The following is a 27,534-nucleotide window of genomic DNA, read 5'->3' on the forward strand; positions in this document are numbered from 1 at the left end:
TTTTTGCCAATTGAAGTTGGCAAAGTTGGCATTTTGAAGTTTTAAATCATACTTTTTCAACTTCACTTGTTCTATCAAAGAGCTTCCATGCACATTTAAAAGCCCTAACTTTTACCTCAGAACGTTATCAAACTTTCTTCATATCATCTGAACAATTTACAAATGTGTCTCAGACGCCGTAAAATAATAGCGGCTTTGTGGTGAATACTTTATCGTTTTAACAATTATTTGATTCAAAAAGACAAGTTTTTCTTCAAAAAACATGTCATCATATGAATTCCACAATAACTAACCATTAAACTTTGAATATTATTGATCAAACAACTTTATGCCGATGTGTATTGTATGAAACCACTTCTTTATTGTTTGAAATTTAATCCCGGAGTCTGGAAGATGTAAAAAGATTTTGCTGAATTAGTTTGACTCTTTTGTAATTAGACCTTTTGTTTAACAATGGCATTTGTCAGGCATGAAAAAAACAGAACAGAACCAATTTTGAATGAAAAACCGACAAACAGACAACCACATGACTTCCGTTGATTGCTATATGGTTACCCCGTAATAACGACAAACTTGCTCTTACGTATCTACATTAAATCATATCCGTAGCTATAAGTTTGTTATACGCTATGTCTGCATGTTACCGATTTATCGTATGTGTTATTATCTGAGATGAGTTATACTGATTTTATAACTCTGTGATAGGTTATATTACGTCAACATATAGCCATAATGTCTTGTGGGCTATTATCTGAAATATGTTATACTGTTCCTATAAGTCTGCTGCTACACATATTAAGTAAATTGCATTTAGAGATTCTATTTAAATGATTTATTTCAGTGGAGTATTAACACAAATACATCTACATTTCGATTACTTTAAAGTTGTATGATAAGTATAAACACAATATAGTAAAAGCGTACATGAGTGTCGTATATATAATTAACGCATAAACATAAACATTAAACAATCGCTATAATTAAGCATCGATCAATATACAAGCACAGGTGAGGATAAAATTTGATGCGTCGAGTGATTAAACTGAAATAACAGTGTAAGAGCAAATTTCAAATGTTTAAACTTGTTTGGAAACGAGGCTTAATTCTGCACAAACTTGTATAGACACAAAAATCCTTGGAAACAAAAATATAAACAATTAAGGGTTTTAACAAAATTGGTTAATGTAAGTGATTGATTTTGGAAAGCACAAGTTTTGATGTAAAAACCCAAATTATTTTCAACAAATGGAATTACGACAATATCACAATGTATTAAATAATGATAGTAACAATTGTAACACGAATGGTAACAGCGACTATAAAAATGTAGTTATTAATGATAAGTAATGTAATAGCGTGTTACGTAACAGATCAATTTAACTTAATTTTCACAAGTTTCAAATTCCTTTGACTCCTCTCAATATCTTCATTCTTATTTTGAAAACTCAAATAATTCTTACTTTGTTTGTAAGCATCGATCGCCTGGTTGTAATACATCGCTGCAGGATCGTATTTTGACAAACACCAGTAAGTTTGTCCAAGGTTGTTAAGTAGATGGCCGACTACTTGGTAGTCTTCAGACTGTGGACCAAAACACACGCTCATTGCCTGGATCGCACCCCGTATCATTCGTTCTCGAATGTCGTGATCTTCGATAATTCCCAGACAATATTCGATGCGATGAGCACACAATGTGTCGTACAAACATAGTTCGTGGTTTGTGGTTTGTTTAATGGTTTTAATTATCTCTCTCATTTCATGGAGCATTGGAAGAAGCCGGTTCTTGACCAAGGATCTCAGATTGCTTTCCGCTTTCAACTTCCCAGGGCAGGATTTAATTTTTATTCTTTCAGTTTCTAGTTCCCAAAACATTTTGATGAATTGTGCCATCCTAAATGTACATTGATCTATCTTTTTTAGCTTTTCGGAAGAATTTGAAGTAAATCTGTAAAATACTGCAGCGATGAAGTTGAAAAGCATCGCATCAAGGTATTTCTTTGATGTTTGAAGTTGATCGGCGAATTCTCTAATTTCATCCGGATTCACTTCCATATTTTCTGCAATCAATTTTACCATCGTTCTTCGGGTTTCGGTAGCTAGCTCAGATTTTCCAGTTAAAAGGAAGATTTCGTGACTATTTTTCAAATGATTTGCTTTAAATCCAACATAACCCATCACTTGTTGTTTAAGTAAAACGTTATAAGCGTGCTCAAAATTTTGTTCTTTCATGGAATTGACATATTCCTCCGTTAGATCTATAAATGAAATAAGCATAAAGTAAATATAAACAAGGAAATTTTTATTGAAGTTTGATAGAAATATCCACTTTTGATTGTGAAATACATTCCAAGTCGTATGACTTGGTGCTGTGAAAATATCATGTATGTGTGTGGAAAGGGTGTGAGCCAACATAAATTATAGGTACACTATTGCATTCCTAGTCTTAATCGATAAATAGTACTGTTTGCAATAACATGTTTGAAAATCGGGAGTCGTTGAAGACTTCAACAAATTTTATGAAAACTATTTATGAAACAATTTTATGAAAACTACTTTCAATGATCTGGCACCTTAACAAAAACTGTTGAACTTTTTGACTTCATATAGGTATTTAACTTCACAGCCCAATTGAGCAAAAGTTTATCAAAATGAACAATTCTCCAACCTCTTTTGGTGAACGAGATAGCGCTACATGACGTTTGATCTTACACGTTTGTTAAAACCTACACGATGACATATAATTGGAGCACTTACCATTTACAGTGAAAACTTTGCTAAACTTCAGCTTGCTATGACCTCTTGGCACTGGTGACGTTAATCCAAATGCAGTTTGTAAATATTTTGAAACAGTAAAATGCTAATTTTATTACTCAGCATTTTTAGTGCAAATATCAATTTTCTTAACGATACCAAATCAATCCAACATTAAACACAACCTTTATAACCTTTTTGTTTTTACTTTCAAAATTTAAAATCTGTTACAGCAAACCTCCACTGATTTTTTCGTCACGCATTGATAACTTCATCCTCGATGCACTCGGTTGCTCGTACCAACGTTGAATTGCTTGTAAACAAATTCAGTAAAACACGTTTCAAACATAGAATTAGCAATCGTTCTCTGTCCTTAAACTGTAAAACTATTTTCATCATGACAGTCTGGATTAAATTGGAACTGTAAGGTCTTGTTTATGTCGTTTGAGGATTCTTTATTTAAACATAAATAAAACTTACCAGTAGGTGGTGCTCGCACACTCTTTGGTCTGAATAAAGAGAATCATGTTTGAAGCGGAATAAATCAAAAGAATTGTTTTGTTAAACGAAATTTTAATTCATCCAACTTACCTGTTTTTCTCTTCATGTACGATTACATTCAGCGGGATGTTGATCTGTTGCTGCTCGCCTGTCATAGTGATGTCACTGTTGCAACTATCTTGTAAATAATTTTCAGAAAACTATTTGCTGCCTAAATAACAGCACTTTTACACAGAAGCAAATCATAATTTTCAAAATCTTGTTAAAAAAACATCTTATTTTAATTCTTTGTTCTCATCTTGCATTAAATTTTCGTAAATAAGTTTATTGCATTTTCCGCTTTTAAATTAATATTGTTGGCAGTCTCTTCTACCAACACTTACGCCTGAGCTACCGTTGCACAAGGTACTGAAATCTGTTCAAGAGACGCGATTAAGAACGCAAATTATTAATCAGCGGGAGCAGCTGGCGGCACAACGAGGAAGCTTGAATTAGTGAAACACCGTGAAATGAAAAGGAGTTTTTGAAAACCAGCAATGACCACGAAAACAATATAAAAAGAGCTAAGAAAGAATCATACAAATATAATATATTTTTATTAATAATTTTGACACAAAATACATGTTAATGAATAATGTTAATTCTTGATTCCAATTTTAGCCTCTGTTGATCTTTTTTAATCTAGAAATGTCAATTAAAATTGCAAGCGATTAACATCACATATGTTTTGACCTGGAGTAACCTTTACCGGGGGCATAATGGCGGCAAACATTTCATTTGCAGCAGCATCTATTACGAAAAAAAGACCGGTACCGAGTACCGACAAAGTACCGAACTACTTTGTTAAAATAATACCGAATACCGGAACAGTCGGTAGATCTTTTGACAAGTACCGGTACCGTTACCGACGGTACTTTCAAAGTACCGACTGCTCACCTCTGAATTTAAATTAATAAACCATTTTACAGTGAAAATTATTAAAATAGAAATTTGAAGGAAGTTTTTCCGTTTTGCAATAAGAAGCTGCAACATGTTTCAGTCTGCCGCTATTTCACTGAAAAATTGTACATTGAAAACTATTTATTCTATGAAAGTTATGATCCTAAAACCAACCCTGTCAACCTAACTTAAATGGTTTAAAGTAATAACCTAACGTAGATCTATCTTCTAATCTAACTTATCAAAAAAAACACAACCTCTAATCAAAAAAAGGATAGGTGACTTACATATGGTAAAATAGTCGCTGAGAATGGTGTAATATTTTCGCTAATTACAACACGTTAAAGGGTAAAATCATATTTTTTCAGCTCAGTTTATTGCATCACAAAGCTCCCGGGACAAATTCAAAGGTCATAATTGTTTACCTCACAGCTTATTCAAATCTTATTTGCATTAATATGACACAAAGAACTGAACAAATCTTGGTAGAAACCTAGACAACAAGAAAGATTTTCGTTGATTGCTATGGTGACCCCGTAATAATGACAAAGTGCCTATACACAGGGTTACCATTCTGTGCTCAAGTTATTCCTTGTTTTCACTTGCGTCCATTTTCACATATTTTTAAGGTCAGAGGTTCCTACTTTAGGCATTTTCGCTTCCTTTAGTATACCATTTTGTACCAAAGAGTTACCAAAATTAAGAACATGCAAATAGTGTCTTTTTTATGGACATTGATTGCCTTTTCCTGTTTTGCAGTGTTTAAGGTAGAATTCTTTTTTCGTTTCTTAGTCATTCTTATTTTTGAGCGCAGACCGATGGGTAAACCTGTTTATACATGAAGTCATATTTGTAGCTTCAAGTTTTTTATACTTTATATGCGTCAACACACAGCCATAATATCCTCTGGGCTATTATCTGATGTATGTTATACTTTTCTTGTAAGACTGCTACTAAGTAAATTGAACTTAGACATTCATTCAAACGATTTATTTCGGTGAAGCATTACCACAAATCCATTTACCTTCAGGTTACTTTGTTGTATGACAGTGTAAGTTGTATAGTTATTACATTTACATTTCGATTACTTTAAAGTTGTATGATAAGTATAGACACAATACAGTAAAAGCATGCGTGAGTGCCGTATATATAGTTAACGCATAAACATAAACACACGTTATACAAATCGATCAGTATTCAAGCGCTGGTGATAAACTAGATGAATCGAGAAAATAAAACTACAATAGCAAATGTCAAATTTTTATGCTATGCCACAAACACGGTTTAATTGTGCACCAACTGGTGAAGACACGAAATTTTAATCATCATTTTAATTCATATCAAATTAACGTTGAAGAAACTTAAACCAAAACGTTTTCAAACGAATGAAATGAGAATTCTTCAATGTATTAAACGGCTATAACAGCAACTATATGAAACAGTAATGCTTAATACTGATGTAAAGAAATAGAAATTTATTTAGCAGATCGAAGAATCGCAGTTCTTACCTTCTGCAAGTTAGTTTCAGTCACTTCATTTTGTAAAATTCGGAGCTCAGAATTCGAATAATCTACGGCTTCATTGTAAGCAATTAATGCCTGTTTATAACACTCAAATGCATCTTGCAATTGCCAGCTGTAGAAATAAGTAGTAGCAAGGTTGTTAAGTAGAACGCCGACTATATTATACACTGTTTTTCGGGGGCCGAAACATTGGTCCAATAAATTTAGCATTGTCTTTATTGTTTGTATTCGACTTTCATAATCGTCGACAAGACCATAACAATATTCGACGCGATGCGCACACGAGGTGACGTACAAACATCGTTGTTCTTTTGTCACGTCGTGAGAGATTTGGATCAAGTCTTTCTTTTCTGCAATCATAGGTATAAGCTGCCGGGTGACTAAGTAACGCAGATTTTCTTCCGCTTCCAACATGGCAAAATAGGACTTTTTCATTCCTTCTATGACTTCTGTTTCTACCACCAAAAATAACTTGATGCATTGTGACATCTGAAAGAGACAAGTATCAATTTTTTTGAACCTTTTAATGGAGGGTGAAGTAGATTTGTAGAAGACGGCAGCGATGGAGTAGAACAGCATCGCATCGAGGAACTTATCCGATTGTAAAAGTTGATGAGCAAACTTTTTAATTTCAGATGCAGTTACTTCGATATTTTCTACAATCAATCTCATCATCATGCATCGAGCATGGGCGGCTTGCTCAGATTGTCCAGATAAAAGGAGTATTTTGTGATATTTTCTTAAATGATTCGCTTGAAGTCCCAGAGAACCCGAAATATGTTGTCGATGTACAACTTCATGAGCTTGATCATATTTGCGTCTTCTCATAAAACTGAAATATTCCTCTTTTGGATCTATATTAACGAAATTAATTTTCACAAAGTGTACAAGAAAATAAGGTTTACGTTGCTGTGGTAACAAATAAACTTGCATATATTGCAAAGTGTAAGATTAACTTAGTCATCCAGCTATGATTTTGTTTCGTGTCAAAATAAACCTAAGTCTTTTTTTTATAAACTGAAAACACGTGCAACAAAAAATCAGTGAAAAATTGAATTGCGTCAAAACAGCTGTGAGTCTTACATGCGGGTCTTATAAAAACTTGAAAGCAGAGCGCGTTCAAAAAATACATTTACAGGTGATGCAATGGCAAATAAATTGACGTACAGTCGAAAATAATCATTTTAGAACAACTTAAAGTTGTTCAGAGATGATCACATTATCTTTGTTCGCAGAATCGTTGCGTTCACGTACTTGCCCTTTGCAGTAAAAACCATATAAATAGATTACTTACCATTAACAGTAAAAATCTCCATGAACCTGAAATTGCATTGACCTCTAGGCACTGATGACGTCAATCGAAATGCAGTTTGTAAGTATTTTAAAACAAAAATAATAACTCTGTAACTTAGCGGCTTTGGTGCAAACAATTTGCTTGAAGATACGAACTTAATGCAACGTTAACCAACCACGGTATCTATCATTTTATGATTGTAATTTTACAAATGTTACAACAAACCTTCACTAATATTTACGTCACGCTCGGATGACGTTATCCCTGGTACACTCGGTTGCTCATGACAACGATGGAATGTTTCTAAACAAAGTCAGTAAAAGACGCAGTAAGCTTAAAACAACGTTACATCCGACCTTCAGACTCTTATTTTTGTAATTTTCAAACTTTTAGTTTCGTCACAACAAACCTCTACTGACGTTTACGTCACGCATTGATGACGTTATCTGTGAAACGTCTGGTTGATCACAACATTGTTGATTTGCTTCTAAAGAAATTCAATACTCAACGTTTCAATGAAAGAAAAAACAATTTGTGTTTTTTCTTAAAATATAAAACTCTTTTCATCATGACAGTCCGGATTAGACTTGAACTGTAAGTTCTTGTTTGTGTGGTGTAAGGATTTTTTATTTAAACATAAATAAAACTTACCAGTAGGTGGTGCTCGCACACTCTTTGATCTGAATAAAGAGAATCGTGTTTGAAGTGCAATAAGTCAAAGAATTGTTTTGTTTGAAAGAAATTTCAATTCATCCAACTTACTTTTTGTCCTCTTTATTGACGACAAAATCCAGTGGTATATTGATTTGTTGTTTGTCTTCTGCCATAGTGATGTCACTCTTGCAACTGTTTCGTTAACAACTTTCAACAAAATGTTTCTGCTCAAATCATAGCACCCTAACATAACTTCTACGCAAAATATAATTTTCAAAACTTTGTTGAATGCACTTTTCATTTTAATTCTTTGCTTTTATCTTGTATCAAGTTTTTGTAAACAGCTACTACATGTAACTTACTTTTCCAAAAATAAATCAAACGAAATCAAATAAAAACCTTTTCTCCTACCAACACTTACTTGCCAGCACTTATTTCTCAACTGCCACTGTACAAGGTTTTCAAATTTTTGTAATAAACGCGACTGTGGACGCAAATAATTAATCAGCGGGAACAGCTGGCGGCACAACGAGGAAGCTTGAATTAATGAAACACCGTGAAATGAAAAGTTTTGAAAACCAGCAATGACCACGACAAAACATCTGGCATTGCGTAAACACAAAAAGTCGAGAATCAAACAAAACTTTAATGAAGTTGAACAAAATAATATTAATATATGAAAGGGAGTCAACGGATTAGACAAAATATTGGTCAAAAATAACGGACATAAAACAAAGGAATAAAATGTGCAAAAGTGTATTAATTTAGTCTTTACCCTCCTGAAAACCTCACTTACACAATGAACTAATAAACAAAAATATAGCAGTTATCCAATCAACAAATAAAGTCTTTGTTGCCAATATTGCTGCTTGTGAATGTGATTGTTACAATTTTAGCAAAACTTACAAACCTTTTAACGTATTTCATAAACTTTCTACGCTGAAGCATATTAAAATAAATGCAAAAATACAAGCTTGGCTTATTTCAACAATAGGAAGCCGCGAAGATGTTAATATTTTGTCCAACTGCAACACTTTAAAGTTTCAAATCATATATTTTCAACTCCTTTTGTAGCATCACGGAGCTTCCACGCACATTCAAAAGTTAGAAATTTTTTCCTCACAATTTATTTTGATGAGCTCTGCATTGTATTAAGCTAACTTATAAATAACTTTGCATTAATCTTTAAAATTTCTCCCGTATACCTTATTCTTTATTTTTGATTAAAAGTGTTAGTTTTCCAATTTTTGCAAGGTGCTTTGAACCAATGCAGTTAATGCTTTTGTTAAATTGAAGCAAATAATGCAACCAGGTACAACTTAGAGATGAACATTGAAGATGATCAGAGATCGAAAGATTAGAAGAAGATCTTGATGAGTATGAAGATTATCTTACAATAGGAGAAGTTGAATATGATTGGCTTAAAAGTATGTAACTTTAGCCAAAGTTTCGATATAATAAAGCAAACAACACGTTGCTGATGTGTTTTGTAAATGAAACTGCTTGTGTCGCTTGAAAAATTTGTAGGCCTAGTTGTATAAATTGGAAGGATCGCAACAAAGACACAAATATATTTATTTAACGTGATCAATTGGAGGCACAAGGTGAACAGCTTGGAGTAATGTAGAACCAGCAATAGCAAAGAAAAAACATGCGGAATTGCTTGCATGCAGCAACACGTTTTAACGTTTTGTAGTGATTTTCGAAACACAATTTAAAACGGATTTATTAAGTATGAATTTAATCAATTGTTTTTTACCATCATTATCATTCCAAAGCATCATAAAACCGTTTTCAACAGAAGTTAGTACAATCTTCAATAACGGCAGCAAAGAACAACTAACGAGAGAAAAAACTAACATCTTTTGTCCAAGGATGAGATGGCTTTACTTGTACACAAGGGGATTCTGGGATGGGGATTTAGGGTCTCGGGAAATGGGATCTTGTTTGAGGATTCCCCTTTTCTTGTCACTGTTCATGAGAAGAACGCCGAGTTCCCTTTACGTAAGTCAAGAACTAGGCTAGAGCATAGATATCTTATATATAATAACTAGATATCCAACTACCTTGCCCTTGCGCTTTAAAAAGTGAAGCCAGTATGGGTCCGCCATTTTGTCAACATATGCGACCAGAAATGCTCTGGCGCATATGTGATGAATGCAACATATGAAAAGATTATGTGACATTGGAAATTAGTTATGAAATGGAAAGACGTTTTTTGATGCAGACGATGCTAAGCAATATTGCTAAAGCTCAATTGCATAGTTAAAGGGTGTTTGGCGTTTAAATATGGGCCCAGATACTGGAACGGCCCGTACCGTACCGGTATCATTAGCGAGCAGTTTGTGCGAATGGTAGGATGTTTCTGGCAATAAATTGTTGAAAGAAATTATTTATGTATTAATTATTTGCTTTGGATCATGTAACTCTTACTCAAATGAAGGGCAACCACATTGCCTTATGCTAGGCCTATACGGTACCGGTAGGCAATTAGCCTAGGCAAGCTTACTCATTGATACAGCTAAAATACAAACATTTACAAAAACAATCGGTGATAGCGCAGTGCAAAGAGCTCGGCTCTTCGAAAAACGTCAATAGAATTAGGCATATACAGAACGAATTTACAATCGGCTTTTAGCGTTTCACTCACTCTCTCCCGACGCTTTTGGGCGCATGTGTCATCGCAGGCTTGCTTCACTTTTCAGCGAGAGTTGGATATCTAGTTATTATATATAAGATATCTATGGGCTAGAGTACTTTCCAGTAACCGGCAAATTACTGCTGATAGCTTATCAACTTATCACCCTTATTTTTTCGTGAAAAAAGAAGTTAATTCCACAGCGTTGGGCCTAAGCCTAGTTTGCTGGAAACTACAGGTTTGGAGTAAGAAACCCTGGCTACTGCAGATGGATAGGCGAACCCTGTCAAAAGATCATGTATATATGGATGACAGCCTTGGCTATAGGGCGTTGGCCTACAGGTTAGGCTCAATCTTTATACCTTGCCAAGGTTTGGCTAGCCTAATTATTGTAAAATTATTTTTAAGGTAATAGCAGTCATATGAGGTGAGAGTTTTAATCAGAGTGGATTAGCTTAAGACGAATTCAGACTTTGGAAAAGTAATATGTCAGTTTGAATTAGAAATTATACAGCATACACGCCTGGGTACATTCCGTGTGATATTCACCAAAGTTCATTTTGACATACATTATGATTACGCCAAAGACCACACGCCAATTGCAATTTCTAAAAAATCTAACTGTGCTCTTTTTTAGTGTAAACGGCAGAATTTGGTTTCAATGTACGGTTTGGTCCAGACATGTTTTTGCTTCGTGCCACGCTGCATTTACACCGTTGGACTGTAGGCTAGATCATTTCAAAGCTCTTTGACGGAACTCATGTGCCATAGTAGAAACTGTAGTGCCTGCACGCACGAAGTTCATCAACGTGCCCGCTAAACCTTTTTACCTTCAAACTGGATTATTATTTATAAATAAAAAAAAACTTTTCGCTCTAACGCCATATGTATAAAAATGAACAAAGTTTTGAGGCTTCAGTGCACGTCGTCACAACAAATTTGTGGCTTTGGTTGAACGAGTTCGTGTCGAACTCTCCCGCACTTTTCACTCGGACTCATTTGAAATGCATCCAGTCCCATACCACATAGACATTTTCAGCAACATTTCAGATGTGCCGAACAATCGAAAATGACAAGTGTAGACTTGTAAAAATGCTCAAAACAGTTGGTTTGAACTCAGCGTTGCATGGAATATGTGTGGCTTACACTTCTTGTCACAACCACGGAAATTGCAAATTAATTTTGCTCTTTCGTTTTTCTCTTGTTTAGGCAAAAGAGAGCACAGTATCTCGTTTTTAGAGATTGCAGTTTGTTAATGTCTTTTACGTATTTGTAAATTCACCTTTGACATTGTATGGAATGCACCTTTGGCGGAATCAGACGCCACCTGGCCCGAGTTCTTCGTTTAATACCTAAAGAAAGTACGATTTATGTTTGTTGTGGTGTAAGCCTAGTACACATAGGATGATGATTTTTTCTGACATCAATTCTTTAGCTTCCCCAAAACAATATCTTCTTAGTGACGATTTAGTTTGTTGACTTTGAGTTGGTTGCGATACTTGTGCACTTGTAAACGAGACAGAGTTAGATTATTTCTTTAATAGTCACTTTGAAACATATATTAATGTTACAATACATACAATATGTGTACTGTATATGTATATCTTAATTGACTTAAAATAAAGTGCTAATTGCTGATAACTACAAAATGTATGTAGTTATGCAGGTGTAATTCTGAGTTGTGTTGTACTGGTGAAATTCGAAATGGCATCTAGCGGACAGGAAGTTCAAACAAGGTGTGCAAGAATAAAGGTTGTTGGCGATATTTTAAAGTGAGTTACATTGCCGTGTTTTTTGTTGCTTAAAAACTACTAGACTGTAATAATGAAGTACGGTGACATATGTTCATTGTTGCGTACATGTAACATCATAGGTCGTACTGTAAAATATAACAAACGCACGAACAAGACTCAGAAAATTACTCGATAAACTTTTTCTTTTTCATGCCATTTGATAATAAATTTAGTGCAAATTGGCGAGTTTGAATGCCTAGTTATAATAAATCAACAATTGAAGCCTCGTTGCATGTGGTCGCTTTGGCATTTGTGTTTTTGCACATACGATTTCTCATCAAAAACAGCCATACTTGACAGTCGGGTTATTGATTATATGGCAGTCTGTTATAAATTTGCAATGGGAAGTAGCCTCATGATCATCCTTTGATCTTAAAAATCTCATAATAAATAACAGTATAAGCGAAGATTTCAGTGCTGTGGAACAGTGTGTTCTCATGGTATTGGTATTCAGTTTGTTTACCCCATTTTAATCTGAGTAGTGTACAACATAGGCATTACATGCTGGGTATCATATATCTATACAGTCCGGGTTAAACGGCAATTTTTGTGTCATTAGCTCAAATTTTGTTGTTTTATTTATGCACAGCTATAGCTTTTCTATACAAATATAACAACTCTATCTGGCGGTTAAGATAACATAAGCACATTTCATAATCTAGTTTCTGTAGTGAAGTTATAGGCTAATTACAAGTAATGTGAAGTCTGTATATCTGCAATACCTTGCTACTGCAATATGCAATCTTAGGCAATTAATCTGACTCAATTTATGAACCATACTTCTTGCAGGAGAACCTTGTAGAGTTTTGCTTGAGTTAAGATGGATTAACTTCGCAGTTTGGGGCAAAACAGACATCCTATGTCCATTATCCAGATATCTGTGTGTTATGTTGTTATCTACCCAACATCTGAGCCTGATTATGTTAATGAATGCATTTGTATGATTGTACGTCCCAGCTTTTGGTTGTTGTTATTTCTAGGTATGATCCCGGGGAAAGTACCCAAGTTGGTTGCGTGATACTACGACAACCCATAGGATGTGCCAAGAATAATCACTTCGAAGTCAAGGTTTTAGATAGTGGCAAAGCAGGTGAATATCTCCCTGTGTTTGTTGCTGAAATAAAATTACAAATCCATAATTAACGACAAGTTCCCAGTGTTGTGTACATCATCACCTTTCAGGGCGTATTTCAATTGGACTGGTGCCATATAATTACCCTCTTGACCAAGAACCTGGTCATCAAGCTACATCCATTGGATATCATGGCCATGATGGAAAGTAGGGCTTTTTGGATGAACTTGTAAATGCAGATTTACGATAACTCATAGCAACCTAATTTTCTCAGATTGTATTATTCATCAAAGCGACACGTAGGATGCGGGCCATGTTACAGAACAGGGGACAGGATAGGATGTGGTGTCAGGGAGGAACCAAAGAACGGTTTTGAATCTCCACTCTCCCCATTCGTCGTTTATTTCACCAGAAATGGCAAACAGGTTGCGGTTTTATTTTTTCATTTGCATGTGCATTTTACTTTACAATGGTCGTTTCGGTTTTATCATTTCTTCGTGGTCATCTATGCAGATTGCCTCATTGACTGTCAGGCGGAACTCAGTGCTTGACTTCTATCCGGCAATCAGTTTGCATTCTGAAGGTGAGACTGTCGAGATCACTGCTCGACCAAGTGCTGTTGTCCGCATTTCTTCTATTGATGACTTCATGCTCGTAGATTCTGAAGAGGATTGGATAAAAACGCACGATGTTAGGATTAATGGGCAGGTACTTCTCTATTTATAAAATTTAAGCACAATGTGAACTCTGGAAGAGTGGGAAAGATGCTGTTGAAGCAGCCAAGCTCAGACATTATTGACATATCGTAAACATTAAATACATTTTTTGGAAAATAAAATCTGACGCTGTGCTTTGTGCAATGACTTGTCTTACCTGTTTCTACTATTTCTGACACTTAAAGTGCATGGCTGTGTTAAAGTTAAAACGAACTTGATATTAGCACTAGCAGCTTAGTTTTATTTATAAGATTACTTATCATTGTCAACAAATGCTGGTTGATGGAGATAAGATAATATGAGATACTATGAGATATGAGAGATAAGACCATGTTCTCATGCATTTTCTAAAGTTTCTTTTTCATTTCACGATATTTTCCTTACGAGCAGATCATAGAATATACCGGAAAAGGGGAGCACATTCACGATGTTGGTTTGGCCCAAGCCAAATATCCCCTTTCCACGACATACCATTACTTTGAGATTGAAATATTAGAACCTGGTGATAAATGCTTCATTGCCATTGGACTTATACACAAGGTACATCAGAATGTTTACACCTTTGTAACAAAGTTATTTATTCTTGTTGATATACTGGTTTATTCAACATTTTTGGATACTTTCATATTTGTACATAATTATGTCACCCATTGTTATAGCAACTAGACTGCAATACAAGCCAAGCAATACTGGATGCACAGTTGCTTGGAATGTATGGAGATGACTGTTTGTTTTTTAAAGCCAACTTAATGATATATAATTGGCGTATTATGCAGAACTATCCACTACATCGCCACCCGGGGTGGAATATGGGGTCGATCGCGTATCACGCTGACGATGGAAAGATATTTGTAGGTCGAGGGCAAGGAACTGCTTTTGGGCCAAAGTATGCTCGTGTAGAAAGTTAAACATTGTTGTGTCATTGTCACCAACAATGCTCGATGTGGTGAAATAATATTTTCGTTTTTTTTTTCAATAACTGTTAATGACGGCAAGAAGGTTGTTTCACACAATGACACTGATATCCTTATTACAGCTGAGGACTCCAGTATGTTAATGATGTCATCATAGCACTGTCACTTCATTTCAAAGCAACGTCCATTTAACTCGTGAGATTCATTATGACTCTTTGGTTATTTTCCAGATGTTACCGAGGTGACGTAATGGGCTGCGGGATCCAGTATCCCTTTGATTACGTAACACCGAGTGACGACGAGGATGAGGATGAGGAAGTTGAGCAAAGGCCGATGGCTGCTCCAGGTAAATCCCCTCATATAATCTGATCATGTTTCGTGATGATTTTTGTTCCACCAAAATAACGTTTTGTTTTTGATCAGACATGAGAGAGCCGTTCCACGTTTCTCATCTCGTATTTATTAATGGGTTTTGCGGCTTTATAAAACAGTGTCATGTCGTGTTAATTTTCCATCACACTTTAGCAACATTGAAATTTCACTGAACAGAAATGAATGCAAACTCATTAAAACTAACCTTCTTACTGATTCATAGATGGCGTAATTGTGCAAGTTTTAAAATAACAGTCGAGGTATTGAATTGTCAGTTTTCTGAGGCTTAATATTCCTTGGACATCGTTCAGCTAATCCAAAGCAAATGCTTCTATATCAGACCTTAATGCCTTGGACCCCAACATATTGGGGGATTTGCTTGACGACATGGAACCCATCGACCCGCTAAATGATGATTTCGGGGGCTCCGGGGATGAAGAGGACCTCTTGTGGGGGGGAAATCGAAGATTTGCTGAGGCACCTTGGGCTCCGAGGGTGGTCGATGGGGAAGAACCAGTGCCGATGGATTTTGTCCTTTATCCAGACATGGGGAGAAGATACATGGAGGTATGCATCAGTCGATTTTGTTGATTCCGGAACCTTTCTTGCTTCAAAGCTTGCAATTTAAAAATATCTTTCAATGCAACAAACGAAATTGTGACTGAATTGTACTAGTGAAACATTTACTTTTTCATAAAAATCACAAGTAACAACAGAGTTCTATGATTTAGCGGTGGCTTGGAGGTGGACGAGGAATGAACGAGAGAAGAATTTTCCCAGTAGACTTCCCTCCTCCTCCTCCTCCGCTCAGGGACATGGATCGAAGACCTCCTGCCATATATGGTCATAAAGATGGAGGCCAAGGCTTGTTAGTCAAGGTACACAGCGGGACTTGTTGGGCTCACTAGGGATTGTCACATACAACTGAACCAGTTATTAAATTTCTTCGTCGTTGACTCGGTGGGGACGAAAAATCAGTGCTAGTTGTTAATGGTGTGCACTGGGAATTAATCGACAAATCCAGGCTTGAAACCTGCATGAAACTGTTGATGGTGTTAACTTGCTGACAACAACTAGCTGGACCGCTAAACTCAAACCGCTTTCTGCAGGTTTTCTTCACACGGAACGGCCGCCGCATCGGTCAGAGAGAAGTAACTATGCCAAAGAGTGGCTTCTACCCCGCAGTTGGCATGCTAAGCAACAACGAGAAAGTCAAAGTTGACCTTCGACCTTTGTCAGGATGACGTCATAATCACGACAATGACCAGCGTCATTAGATTGTGCTCGGGGATCTCTGACCATTGCAACAACTCAGCGATTCCATTGAGATTCCACGTGTTATTGATGGATTCTTTCATCTGCTCTAAACCTGCCTTTATTCACTGTGCCCATTTCTTCTGCGTAATAAATAATTATAATAATAAACGCCGCTTTTGAAGCATGGGGAGGGTTTATCAAAACTTGCAGGATTAGGCGATTGCTTTCCACTTCAAACGCCGAGAAGTTGCAAATGGTACTAGATTCGCCATTTACTTTAGTTACAAGACCTTGACAGAATATTTCAAGCCTCATAAATCTTCTGTTGTTTTGGTGCCGCTGCATAAAACCTCAACATATCGAGCATGGGCTAATTGTGACGGCAAGTGCTACGTGTTGGACATTTTCCTTTCAAGTTTCCGTTTTCCTCCTTGATTTACATTCCTTATGTTAATTACTTTTCTTTATATACCGTTGCGTTTTGTACTATGTTCAGTGCCGTATTTTACATATATCAGTTCTTACTCGTTGGCCAACACGCTTCTGTGTAGAAGCAGCTTGGTTGCGCTTCCAAGAACACGCAACTTTGCTACAGGTCAGATGAAGCCCCATCATCTGTGCATTGAAAACCTGATCGGCCGCATAATCATCAAATCTAATTCATTAATTTCTGCTGGAAACTTATAAAGTCACCTTCATTCGACACCGGTTTTATAGTTATAACTTAAAGATTTGCTATAACTTTATTTCAAAACAACAGAAAAAGGTAGTTTGGCGAAAAGCGCTTAATCGTCGGCGGAAAGTTTGACGCAGGTGAGGAACTTGCTCATCTTTTGTGAGTGTGAAAGAGATTGAGACCGCGATAGAAGCCTCGCACTTCTAGATGAACCCTGCCCGGTGCTTTTGTTCGCATTTTTGGTCGTGCGTTCGCATTTCTGCTCGCTCGGTCGTGTGCACTTTTGGTTTAACTTCACCATACGACACTGGCATTGAACTGGCCGCCCTCGACTTTGGCTCCGTGTTCGACTTCGTGGCGTGGCTGATCCACTTCTAGATAGCGTACGACGTGGCGTCACTAGAGACTTGGCTCGATGTTCAGAAAGAGATGGCAAAAAGGTAAGCTGGGAAGACATAGGCTTGTCTAAGAATATGCCACGAAAATAACGCTAATGCACTCGAACAACCAACACAGATAAATTCCTTGTGTAAAGCTGAACTTACCTTCAATGCGACGGAATGCGAAGACATCGCCAGCTTCGTAACCAGTTCTAGAACCTTCTTCACATTTTGCAGTGTGCCGATCACCTTGCTAAAAATGGCGGCTTTGTTGGTCGCGTTCATTCGCGAAATCAAGGCCTGCGATCGGTGGCACGTGACCGGTATGAGCAGGGCCGTGGATATCGCGTCCGTGTATAAAGCCGGTACACGGACAGCGGCCTCCTTCTGTGGAGAAACAGGACGCACAACTTTTGACTTAAACGTATATCATAACTTTTAACTATCATCGTTCAAATAGTTAGAAATTCGCGGTCAGTCGTGTTAATGATCCACCAGATCTCTCGTACCACCTCTTCTAGATAGCGCCGAGACGAACGGCTGAATTCTTCGGCGTCAGCAATCAGCTCGGAAGCACAGTGGAAAAGATCCGCAGTTGTATGCAGCGGGGGATCCCCTCTTGTGAAATGGTAGACGCTCCATGCAGAGGCTGAAATCTAAGGTTAAACGATTGAAACGAGCTTGCGCGGGTGATGTTTGGACGAGCACGGCCAATCGCCTCTTACCTTCCGCACGAGTCGCAGTAGACTCGTCGTCTGCTCGATTTTTGGTAGACTCGTCCAGTGACTATGTTCGACTCTGCACTGAGTAGACAAGAGTTTTATATCCAGGCCCAGTTTTACGGCGTCTGCCTGGTCGTTGGTGTTGCTTGAAATAATCTGCTGTAAGATGTTTTGCTGTAGTGAAAAAAGTGACAACGATTGCGTGCAGCAGACAACGTGATTGTTTCGTCACAAATACCTTTGTTGATTCTTCAATTTTAGAGCTTCCTTCTGAACAAGATACAATTTCTTCGCCGTTATGTTTTGTTATCGAAGAAGCGATTGAAACAGTTTCGCTCGCAATCGTGGATTTATACCGCTGGATGATGTCCAAGAGCTGTTCCACTGCTGGCGTGCTATCTGGCAACGACTGGACAATGTGGTAGGAAGTTGTTATCTGGGAAAAATGAGAAGTCACCGCTTAGCTTGAAAGCGACATAAGGTGGACGCGTTTCTCGCAATTACTGATTTTTGTTGGTGGTTTGAGGTCAGGCGAGGTTCAGGTTTATTGTTACGTCACTCACTTGTTGATTGAGGTAGTTGATCGAATCAATCACGTGAGCAGCTGCCACTAATCCAGCAGGATTGGACAAACACTGCCTGGCCAAGGAGAAAGCTTCGAACACCTGCCAATACACGATGCCACCTCTGGTTATTACCCAATAAAGGGCTCGCAAACGTCATAGACCATGCTTGCTTTTGATTAGGTCCCATCAGTTTGAAAGTTGTGATTACCTCGTTCGTAAATTCTCGGAATTTTTCGAAATACTGCCTTGACCCTTTCTTTCTACTTCCGGGAATTTGAACGTGACTGATTAGCTGGTCAATTGCGTTTATGACGTCGCAATTTGGCGTGCCTCTCACTTTAAGTTTGTTGTTGACTTCGTTTAGTTGAACAAGAGCGGCAATTTGCAACTAAAAATGATACAGACAAAATAACTAAGTGGTCAGTGCTAACGGTCATAGATCGAATACGGAATAAACTCACCGAATTTGTGAAATCTTGCAAAGCGTCTTGGAACGCGGCTTTTTCTTCGCGCTGCACAGCGAAACATAAACAGCATCAGACAATAGGAACACAACCACTTTTTTATACAGAAACTCTTTATAGCAAACTACAGAGACCTCATTTCGGAAAGCTTGGAAACCGTTTCATTGGGTCAGCTCTGAATTGAGAAGCTTTTCTCGTTTGTGACGTATGCGTTTGTGGGTTTGTTGCGTTGAGTTTAAACACGTTGTGTATAAATTTTTTTCACCATTTCACTTTTCTGGAAACTTCTGATTTTGTTGTTTTCTTGACTTAAAACCGCTTTTTCATCCTTTCCTCGGTAAATTTCAGTTTTAAAATTAAATCAAGTCTGGATAATTTAAAAAAAAACTATGCCCGAAATTCATGCTACGGAGTTTGTGCCGGTGTAGTGCAAAATAATTATCCCCTCTATGACGTAATAAAGTCATTGTCTGATAAAGGATTTGACTCAGTAGAAAACGTGCAATTATTCAGTGGCGGAATAATGTGACACTGTAACTTTTGCGAATGTGTGTATACTGGCAAACAAATTACCGTTTATACGGTAATTTGTTTGCCAGTATACCCACATACCTGTATAAACATACCTATAAACTTTATAGGCCACAGGTATTGGCTTACTTGTAACTGTTAGTTCTGTAGGTTACTCGTGTATAGAGCTTATTGCGTATTGAATGAATAAAATTATTACGTCACAAAGCGGGGGAGGGGGGGGCGGTAAATATTTGGCAGCGGGTCACTATTTGATACGACACCGAAACTTATAGACCGCTAAAAGCCATGTTACCACAAGCTTCAACCCAAAACTTTTTATAAAGAGAGTAAGAGTACTCTGAGACTTAAAGTAACTCCAATAAAGTTCACCACCTCTTTGATCCAGTTGTTCAAAGCTGATTTGATGGAGGTAGATGCTTCAAGGATTTGCAATCTTTGCTCGTGTCTTGTGTAAGCGCAGTCTGTAAAGTCGTCAGCAATTTCCAACAACTGTCAAAAAATTAATTTTTGCATCATCTCTCTCGCTTTTTCTGAAGCTTTCTACTGACCGACAACCGTAAGTCAAATCTGTGTGATTTGTCAAATCCAACCTTTCGGACAAGATTTTCGATTTGCACAAACTTCGAGGGCGCATTTCTCTGTGTGAGGTCATAATCGTCGGTCATTCTTTCATCTGACGTTCGGTTGATCTCAGCTTGTAATTGTGTCATTAGTTGAAAAGCAGTTCCCGAATTCATTTCGACAAAACTAGTCTTTTTTTCAATGCTGCATCTACAACAGAAATATAAAGTTGGGAAATATTAGATAAATATAATTTATTTTCAAAACTTTCTCGCAAAATTCTAAAAACCACAGATCACTTTGCTATTTGCTTTGTCAACGAGTTGTTCATCTTCAAAAGTTTCCTCTTTGTGGACGATGGCGTGACTTCTTCTTGACGGTCCCTGACGGGCAATAAGACTATATTTTCTATCCGCACGAGGGCAGTTTTCATTCGTTCCAAGCATTGATTTCGACACTGCCGAGCCAGGCATGAGTTTGGGTGTCTGAAGCATATCTATGACATCATAATACAACGATTTCGTAATCAAAAGTGGCTGACTTCCAAGTTTAAACCCATCACCTCAAAATTTTTAAACTGTTTGTTGGGAAGATTTTGAGATAAGAAGTTTAAATGTGATACAATAAATAAACCAACAAAAAAATTTAAAAATATATTTTGTACAAAAAATATCTTGGTCCAATGTTATGTTTAAAACGGTTGATGATTTGTGGCGTGCGCTACTATAATATGCCTAAACCCGTATTTCACTGTAGTCCCGCGTTTTGTTGTTTAACAATGTCCTAGTTAAAAGCAAAAAGAAAAAACCAACTGGGATTGACTTTGTGATGTAACACAAGCATTGACGTCACTACTTTATCACAAAATAGTACCAATACAAAATCGAGGTGACGCGCGAGTACAAGATACGGGAGTAAAACGCGAAAACTGCAATAAAGAACTTAGTCTTCAGTCATATTAGGTCCATGCACGCCTGCTTATATTACGTCATTCGTTCCTGTATTATGGACATCTCGAAAATCAATAGCAGGGACGAGATTAAGTGGAAAGGTGTCATGCAAAATACGGCCCGCTATGGCTTAGACGTTTAGCACGAAAAACTATACCTTGGACGTTGAAAGAAGCAAAGAAGTTCCTTTCTCTAAAACCGATCTCGAACCTTCCATGTGGACTCTGTCAGTGTCGCGACGAAGTTCCTGAAAATAATTGGCGCCATTACAACACAGACATATCTAAAAGTTTTGATTGTATACCAACTCGGGAAAGGTATGATCGGGCAAATTTGTCAATCATATGATCTAAAAATTTGCTTGCATTGACTCTAACGCAGATGGCGAACGACTAAAGTTCATTGAACTATCACAGGCGAAGTATGTGGTGGAAAAAATCACCTTGGCCATGAAATTTTAAAAAGGTCTCGCTATTATGGATGCGAGCCCTCTAATAAACACGACGAAACAATGCGAGTTGGTGAGATAAACAGGTCTAAAACGGGAGAAGTGAAGCAATTATCGCGTTGGACCAAAATTCTCCATTAATAGCAGATGTGTCTGCTTCCGTATATAGTTAGAAACGACACAACGATAGAGAAAGATCCTTTTCCTCCCTGATACATCGCAGTGACCTTAATTCGCTCGCAGGAGGTGGTCTATAAAGCAGCAGCTAACTCTTGAATCTCGTAAAAAGTTCATTCGTTTCCTGTCGGTCGAATTATACGCATTACGGCCAATCTTCGCCGGACAAGTTCCTTATTAGAAAATCGATTACGCACGCCATCTGTGGCCGCTAACACGAACTTGCCTTCTGTCGGCTTCCCGTCTCATGAGCCAGCGTGACAAGCCGGTTCCCGAATTCGCGAAATTCCGCCATAAAATCGTGAAAGTCGCGACTCTGTTCAATCTGTTCCAAGCTATTGGCCACCTGGGGAAGAATTTGAAAGTAAATTTGTTGAACTTTCACGCAAATATAGCAGCAGTTTGAAACAAGTTATGAGAGACTGAGAACGAAAATCTCATGCTGCAGCCAAGACCCTAATTCATTCTCTCTTGGCCTCGGTGCAATGCAGGAAAATGCTTCTTTCCAACATTTCTATATCTTTTTAACGGAAGTCACGATATTTTGTCACCTTTTTAACGGAAGTGACGACATCTTGGACCGCACTCTGGTCTGCAAGTATGAGCACGTCTACTAGTGACGTCATCAAACTCAAGCAGACGGAAGAGAGTTCCGACTTCTTTATATCGTCGTCGGAGAATGACCTAGTTGATGACGCGTCGTCGCGACTCAACGATCTCAGTAAAGAATCGGCGTTGTGACGTCTTGATGACGTTTTAGATTCGTTCAAAATCCAGTTTCTTACACTGTTTCGTTCCCCATCCTTGCAAAGATAGCGCAGAATCTTATTAAAAATTAAATAATGTAAGATTTCTGCCCAGTTGATTGATTATTACTCAACAATGTCGCTTTATTACCTCACTTCCGTATTCGTCATCAATATCTTCCACTCCGCTGTCGGTGCCGGTCTGGCTGCTGCTTGGGCTGAGACCCTGGCGTGGCTTCTGAGTCAAGAAACGGCACAAAGTATCCCCTGCCACAAACAAAGAATTGCACGTTTCTGCGTTATTTCGATATTACAGGCTAACCAGTGATCACTTAAAACCATAATTTCCAAGAAGACTTGAAGTAAATTGTCTCATTATGAGAGCCCATATATCAAATGTGTAGAAATACGACTCTCTTATAAAATATTCATGACACTTCGCTAGGACAACACACGAGCATACGCGGGAATCAACTCCTGTTCGACTCCTGGGAACGAAACCAGAATTTTACGGTGTCGGGAGGGGACATGTCCCGGTGGTCGATGTAAATATTTACCAGGAGTTAAGTGCGCATGGATAAGAGCCGTTGCTTGGATTGGACTGCATGATACACGGAAAAATTATCTTACGCGTTAATTTTTAATGGTTTTGTCGGTTGCTGATTTAAGCAGTATTTGAAGCATTATTGGGAATCATTTCGGCAAAATTTTACTTGACAACTCATGCGATCTATGCTCCCGACAACTGCGGCTTCAAATGACATCAAATATATTGTCCTGACGGTAGAACGAATAAAAAAATATTAAACAAAAAAAATGCAGGTTTAGTGAAGCAATTTTGTTGCAATATTTGGTTGGAAATGAAATTGTATTATGAAATTGAAAAGTTTGATATAAAACTGCGGCACCTGACGACTGAACGACGTCACAGGCGTGCTCTAATTCCTGCTTCAAGTTTTGGGCAGAGTTGGCCGCCTTCCTCCCACTCTGAATGACTTCAGTAACCGTTTTTGACACCACCTGTCAGTCAAAAAGATCACAATCCACAAATTAAAAGAAAAATGATGACGTTTTAAGAACAAAACTCTGGCACACGCGAAGGAGATTTATATACACTTGAAGGATTTGTTTGTTACGAACGTCAACGTAACAATGTTCACAGAATTTTTTATAATATTTTCAGTAGCTGTTATTCAAACTCACATGAATTGTTTGGTCGATCGAGACTGGCTTGATTGGAAGATTTGTGTCAATGCATCCTCTTTGACGTAATAAAGCTATTATCTACAAATAACAAATGAAGCATTATTTTTGTAGAATTATTTTGCATAATCAAGTTTTCAGAGATTTTTTCGAGTTAGTTTTTATTTTATTTTGCATTCTTCAAACAAGTTCAAATGTTATGGACCAACGCTGCTCCAAAAATAAAACCTATCTATTATTTATGTGAAAGAGCACAGAAAATGGACAGATTTACAACAAATATATTGTGGTGGTTGTGTTGTCGCCACTTACGAAAGCGCCAAGTTCGAAAATATTGATTTCACAATTTCCAGCTTTACGTTTGTCATTGCGCTTTGTCGGCTCGACTTAAAATTATGGAAAAATTTTGATTTTACTTTCATCGAAAATATTGATTTATGGAGAGCAGAACAAAATTTGGATGGTTTGTGACGTGACAGACACAAATGTTAGGTCACAAATTTTTCGGCTTCCTGGCCATTGACAAACCATTTATACTTTGATGCTCGAATTGGGATTATTGCGTCAATAAAAATCGACTTTTGCAAACAAACGAGTTAAAATCGAGCGCGGGACAAGAAATAGAAGAGATTCTGACAAAAAGGCGACCAAGATTTTGTGGATTTCCGCTGAAAGAAAATTCTGTAAAGTGATTTGGAAGAAGCGCGAACGTTGATTATTCTAAGCTGCAAAAAAATTAACAGAACCCTTTCGTTCCAACGTTTATAAAGTTTGACTCAAAAGTACACAACAGTAAAACAAAAAGACAGTTATAATCGTATAACTGCTGTAGCCGCTGTTTGTTCGCTGTGATAAACGAGAATTAATTGATTCATTAAATACTTTCCATTCTCCATTATTTTCATATAAGCAAAATATTTCCCTGATTTTATTCCAAAATTCAAAATTCAAATTCAAATAACAAAATTCAACCGATGACATTTTTGAAATATCGTAATTACAAGTAACTTTCACCTGACAATAATTGTCTCTATCCAGTTCGAATTACTTTTATCGATTTTCAGTAGATTGCTTTTTAAATGCGCTTCGAAGATATTTACAATTAAAAATGGTCTTTCAAGTTTTAATTGTGACGACACGAGTCACACGATTATTCTCTAGGAGTCGTAAGTTTAACTACGTCCGATCTTGCTTGGCCTATTCATCTGTTGTATTTGCATCATACACTTGAATAAATTGCTTCTTCTTATTTCAGTTAGGCGTACGTAAGTGAGAGCGTACGTAAAGTATCCCATAATTGTTTCTCTCACAACCTATTTAATTTAAGCTTATTATGTTACTTATAACACTTAATCCAATTTGAATTTAAATAACGACAACATATACACTCAACTTTTATCCGATTAAGAATTAATTGATATTTTTCATATGCAGCAAACCCGACATTTTCAAGCATATAGTATAGGCTACAAACAGAACTAATGAACAGTAATAACACGACCCCGTATGCTTAGAAGGTCAATTAATGCTTGTACCGGTAGCTCATAACTCTCATTCTAGTTTTCATTATTTATGCATATCAAGAAAATCGTTCAAACGCATGTTGTGCGCTATTAGGATTTCTGCTTTGTGATGTAATAATCCCGCTGCATCGTCACAAACATGATTGCCGGGTCATGTGAAAAAAACGGACATGTGATTTCCATTAGGAGTGGTTTTGAATCGTCAGGTCACGTGACCTTTGTCACTCTTTGACTGAATTAAACCTGCCAGGTCGAGACATCTCTCTGTTTTATTGCGACCAGCTGTTACCTTTAAATCGACGCGAATGAACGTTTACTACCGTGAGGTGAATTGGAAAAACTTTAAGCGAAAGATTCTTGACGATTTTCGTTGTGAGTTTATGACGTAATAGAGGAGAAGGCCGTTTCGAAGCAAATTCGAAATATCGATTTACTGCTTCCGAAAACGCCATTTAAATTTGTCCCGCTGGAATCTAATTTGCGTTGAAATAAAAACAGATAATAAACTCCTATATCCGGGGCTGTCCCGTTGTGACCTATCACAAGATGTTACGACGCTTACGTCATAAAGTTGCTGCAACTGGCTACAACGAAATCTTTGAAAACAAAGTCACAAAGTAATAAAGTTGTAACTTTCCGATATTAAGCAAATCCCTGAAGTATATGAATCAACAGCGTAATGTGTCAACATCGTTGTTTGTTAACGACCACATTACCTCAGAAGTGACGTCTTCTAAATGTCAAAACTGACAACAAACTGCATCACATGTCCATTAATATAAAATATCTCCTTAGAAAGTCTTTACATCTCGGCCTTATCAGTACAAAGCTACCAAAGCCAACGCATGTTATACGAGCCGGGTTATTGGCATGATATTTGAGCAGAAAATTACATTTGACCTTCGGTTCTTGCCGATTTCGCAAAAAACATGTCGTTAGAAACGTCAATCATACGAATTAAAGGACACAATATGTTGGTTTTGAAATGCAACCTTATTAACGAGACGTAATTCTAAAAGCAAATCACGATACCTAATGTTCTTTCTAACTATATCATAGAACACTTCTAAGAAAAACAACAAGCTCTATGTCACACGTGAACTATTTTTATGACAATAACCCATGCACAGCATTCGTTGAAATACATCACCTGATGCAGGATTGGTCGAACGGTATTTTCTATTGGCTTGGTTGGAATCGATTCGATGCATTTGTTTATTTCATCGCGAATATTGTCTTTGTTTGACATCTCTGAAGTTCCAATGTTTGTCTCTTGCCACATGCTTACAGCGAAAATCGATCAGACCGCTGAATATATCAGACCAGTTCTATTTGCACGCATTAAGTGCACCTGTCCTGTAGCCGTTTGCCAAGGTATATAAGATGAATTTGCTGCTTTCATTTTAAATATTTCAATAAGAATTGTGCTTTAAAATTTAGTCAGCTACGTTATTTTCTACATTGACTAACGTTACAAAGTTTACGGTAAGTACTTCCATAAAAATATTTGTGCTGTTTTTGTCCCAACTTGTTTTAAGAATGTTCTACAATACTGTAGACTACAGTTGTCATGTGAATGTCAAAAAGCTTAAGAAATGGAGAACAGATTTCGTAAAAAGATCGCTGGTTCTAAGGCTGATTTTCTTCAGCTAACACAGTCTAAACTTGCTGTTACTACAACCTTATCAATTATACGGTACTTGGAAACGTTTTAGGATTTTGCGGCGTAGATCTGTAGTCGCTGGACCAAAACTTATCAACGAACTGGATTTCAGGAAACAGTCTGGTCAATATTAGAGTGCAAATGCATGTTTGATCAAATAATCTTATATGGGGTAATAGAGGGGTCGATTGTCAAATTAATCGATTACTATAAGTTAGATGGCGATCGATAGTGCTTATTTTCAGGTTGGCATGCGCTGATTTTTATCAAGCTAACGGCAACTAAAATTACATAATTTAGCCTTTTAGTAAGCTATTAAACAAATCGCATGTTTTTGAAAACATTAACCAGGTTATAAACTTTTAGGCGGTTTGTTTCTTGTTTTGGCTCCGTTTTCGTTGGATAGTAATAACTGTCTATGTAAAGGTTTCGTTCTATCGTTTCTATCGTTCTATCTTTCGTTCTATCCTTCGTTCTATCCGTTTCGTAATTTAAGT

At 37.2% G+C, this 27,534-nt stretch overlaps 4 protein-coding genes across 9 annotated transcripts; 1 reads left to right on the forward strand and 3 right to left on the reverse strand.

Moving 5' to 3' along the window:
• Nucleotides 1-837: 837 nt before the first annotated feature.
• LOC143469217 (uncharacterized) lies at nucleotides 838-3,506 on the reverse strand. The gene is made up of 5 exons (XM_076966834.1): nucleotides 3,343-3,506; nucleotides 3,232-3,260; nucleotides 2,990-3,064; nucleotides 2,755-2,805; nucleotides 838-2,255 (listed from the first exon to the last, which is right to left on the reverse strand). Exons 1-5 carry the CDS (start codon nucleotides 3,405-3,407, stop codon nucleotides 1,372-1,374), a joined length of 1,104 nt encoding a protein of 367 aa, XP_076822949.1. The 5' UTR covers nucleotides 3,408-3,506; the 3' UTR covers nucleotides 838-1,371.
• Nucleotides 3,507-5,200: 1,694 nt separating this feature from the next.
• LOC143469212 (uncharacterized) lies at nucleotides 5,201-8,008 on the reverse strand. 3 transcript variants are annotated; one of them, XM_076966824.1, is made up of 6 exons: nucleotides 7,771-8,008; nucleotides 7,660-7,688; nucleotides 7,418-7,495; nucleotides 7,240-7,311; nucleotides 7,009-7,059; nucleotides 5,201-6,568 (listed from the first exon to the last, which is right to left on the reverse strand). In XM_076966824.1, the coding sequence occupies exons 1-6, from the start codon at nucleotides 7,833-7,835 to the stop codon at nucleotides 5,667-5,669; spliced, it is 1,197 nt and encodes a 398-aa protein (XP_076822939.1). In that variant the 5' UTR covers nucleotides 7,836-8,008; the 3' UTR covers nucleotides 5,201-5,666. The 3 variants fall into 3 exon arrangements, with proteins under 3 accessions (XP_076822939.1, XP_076822938.1, XP_076822940.1); XM_076966823.1 differs by having other exon boundaries at nucleotides 7,234-7,311; XM_076966825.1 differs by having other exon boundaries at nucleotides 6,403-6,568; nucleotides 7,009-7,034; nucleotides 7,234-7,311.
• Nucleotides 8,009-9,522: 1,514 nt separating this feature from the next.
• Nucleotides 9,523-17,007, forward strand: LOC143469187 (SPRY domain-containing protein 3-like). Of its 2 annotated transcripts, XM_076966787.1 has the most exons (13): nucleotides 9,523-9,666; nucleotides 10,539-10,642; nucleotides 11,959-12,072; nucleotides 13,074-13,183; nucleotides 13,276-13,372; nucleotides 13,440-13,590; nucleotides 13,679-13,873; nucleotides 14,272-14,421; nucleotides 14,658-14,767; nucleotides 15,026-15,141; nucleotides 15,508-15,734; nucleotides 15,899-16,045; nucleotides 16,277-17,007. In XM_076966787.1, exons 1-13 carry the CDS (start codon nucleotides 9,538-9,540, stop codon nucleotides 16,409-16,411), a joined length of 1,785 nt encoding a protein of 594 aa, XP_076822902.1. In that variant the 5' UTR covers nucleotides 9,523-9,537; the 3' UTR covers nucleotides 16,412-17,007. The 2 variants fall into 2 exon arrangements, with proteins under 2 accessions (XP_076822902.1, XP_076822903.1); XM_076966788.1 differs by lacking the exons at nucleotides 9,523-9,666; nucleotides 10,539-10,642 and adding an exon at nucleotides 10,910-11,661 and having other exon boundaries at nucleotides 16,277-17,005.
• Nucleotides 17,008-17,153: 146 nt separating this feature from the next.
• LOC143469188 (alpha-catulin-like) lies at nucleotides 17,154-26,727 on the reverse strand. Of its 3 annotated transcripts, none has more exons than XM_076966792.1 (18): nucleotides 26,525-26,727; nucleotides 23,852-23,932; nucleotides 23,557-23,668; nucleotides 22,800-22,915; nucleotides 22,454-22,726; nucleotides 22,129-22,248; nucleotides 21,435-21,524; nucleotides 20,627-20,823; nucleotides 20,357-20,537; nucleotides 20,139-20,255; nucleotides 19,230-19,280; nucleotides 18,977-19,156; nucleotides 18,766-18,867; nucleotides 18,441-18,638; nucleotides 18,206-18,358; nucleotides 17,990-18,136; nucleotides 17,646-17,867; nucleotides 17,154-17,545 (listed from the first exon to the last, which is right to left on the reverse strand). In XM_076966792.1, the coding sequence occupies exons 1-18, from the start codon at nucleotides 26,654-26,656 to the stop codon at nucleotides 17,210-17,212; spliced, it is 2,808 nt and encodes a 935-aa protein (XP_076822907.1). In that variant the 5' UTR covers nucleotides 26,657-26,727; the 3' UTR covers nucleotides 17,154-17,209. The 3 variants fall into 3 exon arrangements, with proteins under 3 accessions (XP_076822907.1, XP_076822905.1, XP_076822904.1); XM_076966790.1 differs by having other exon boundaries at nucleotides 17,993-18,136; nucleotides 18,206-18,361; XM_076966789.1 differs by having other exon boundaries at nucleotides 18,206-18,361.
• Nucleotides 26,728-27,534: the final 807 nt, after the last annotated feature.

This window comes from Clavelina lepadiformis, chromosome 8 (genome assembly GCF_947623445.1).
Source record: "Clavelina lepadiformis chromosome 8, kaClaLepa1.1, whole genome shotgun sequence".
Classification (NCBI taxonomy): Eukaryota; Metazoa; Chordata; class Ascidiacea; order Aplousobranchia; family Clavelinidae; genus Clavelina; species Clavelina lepadiformis.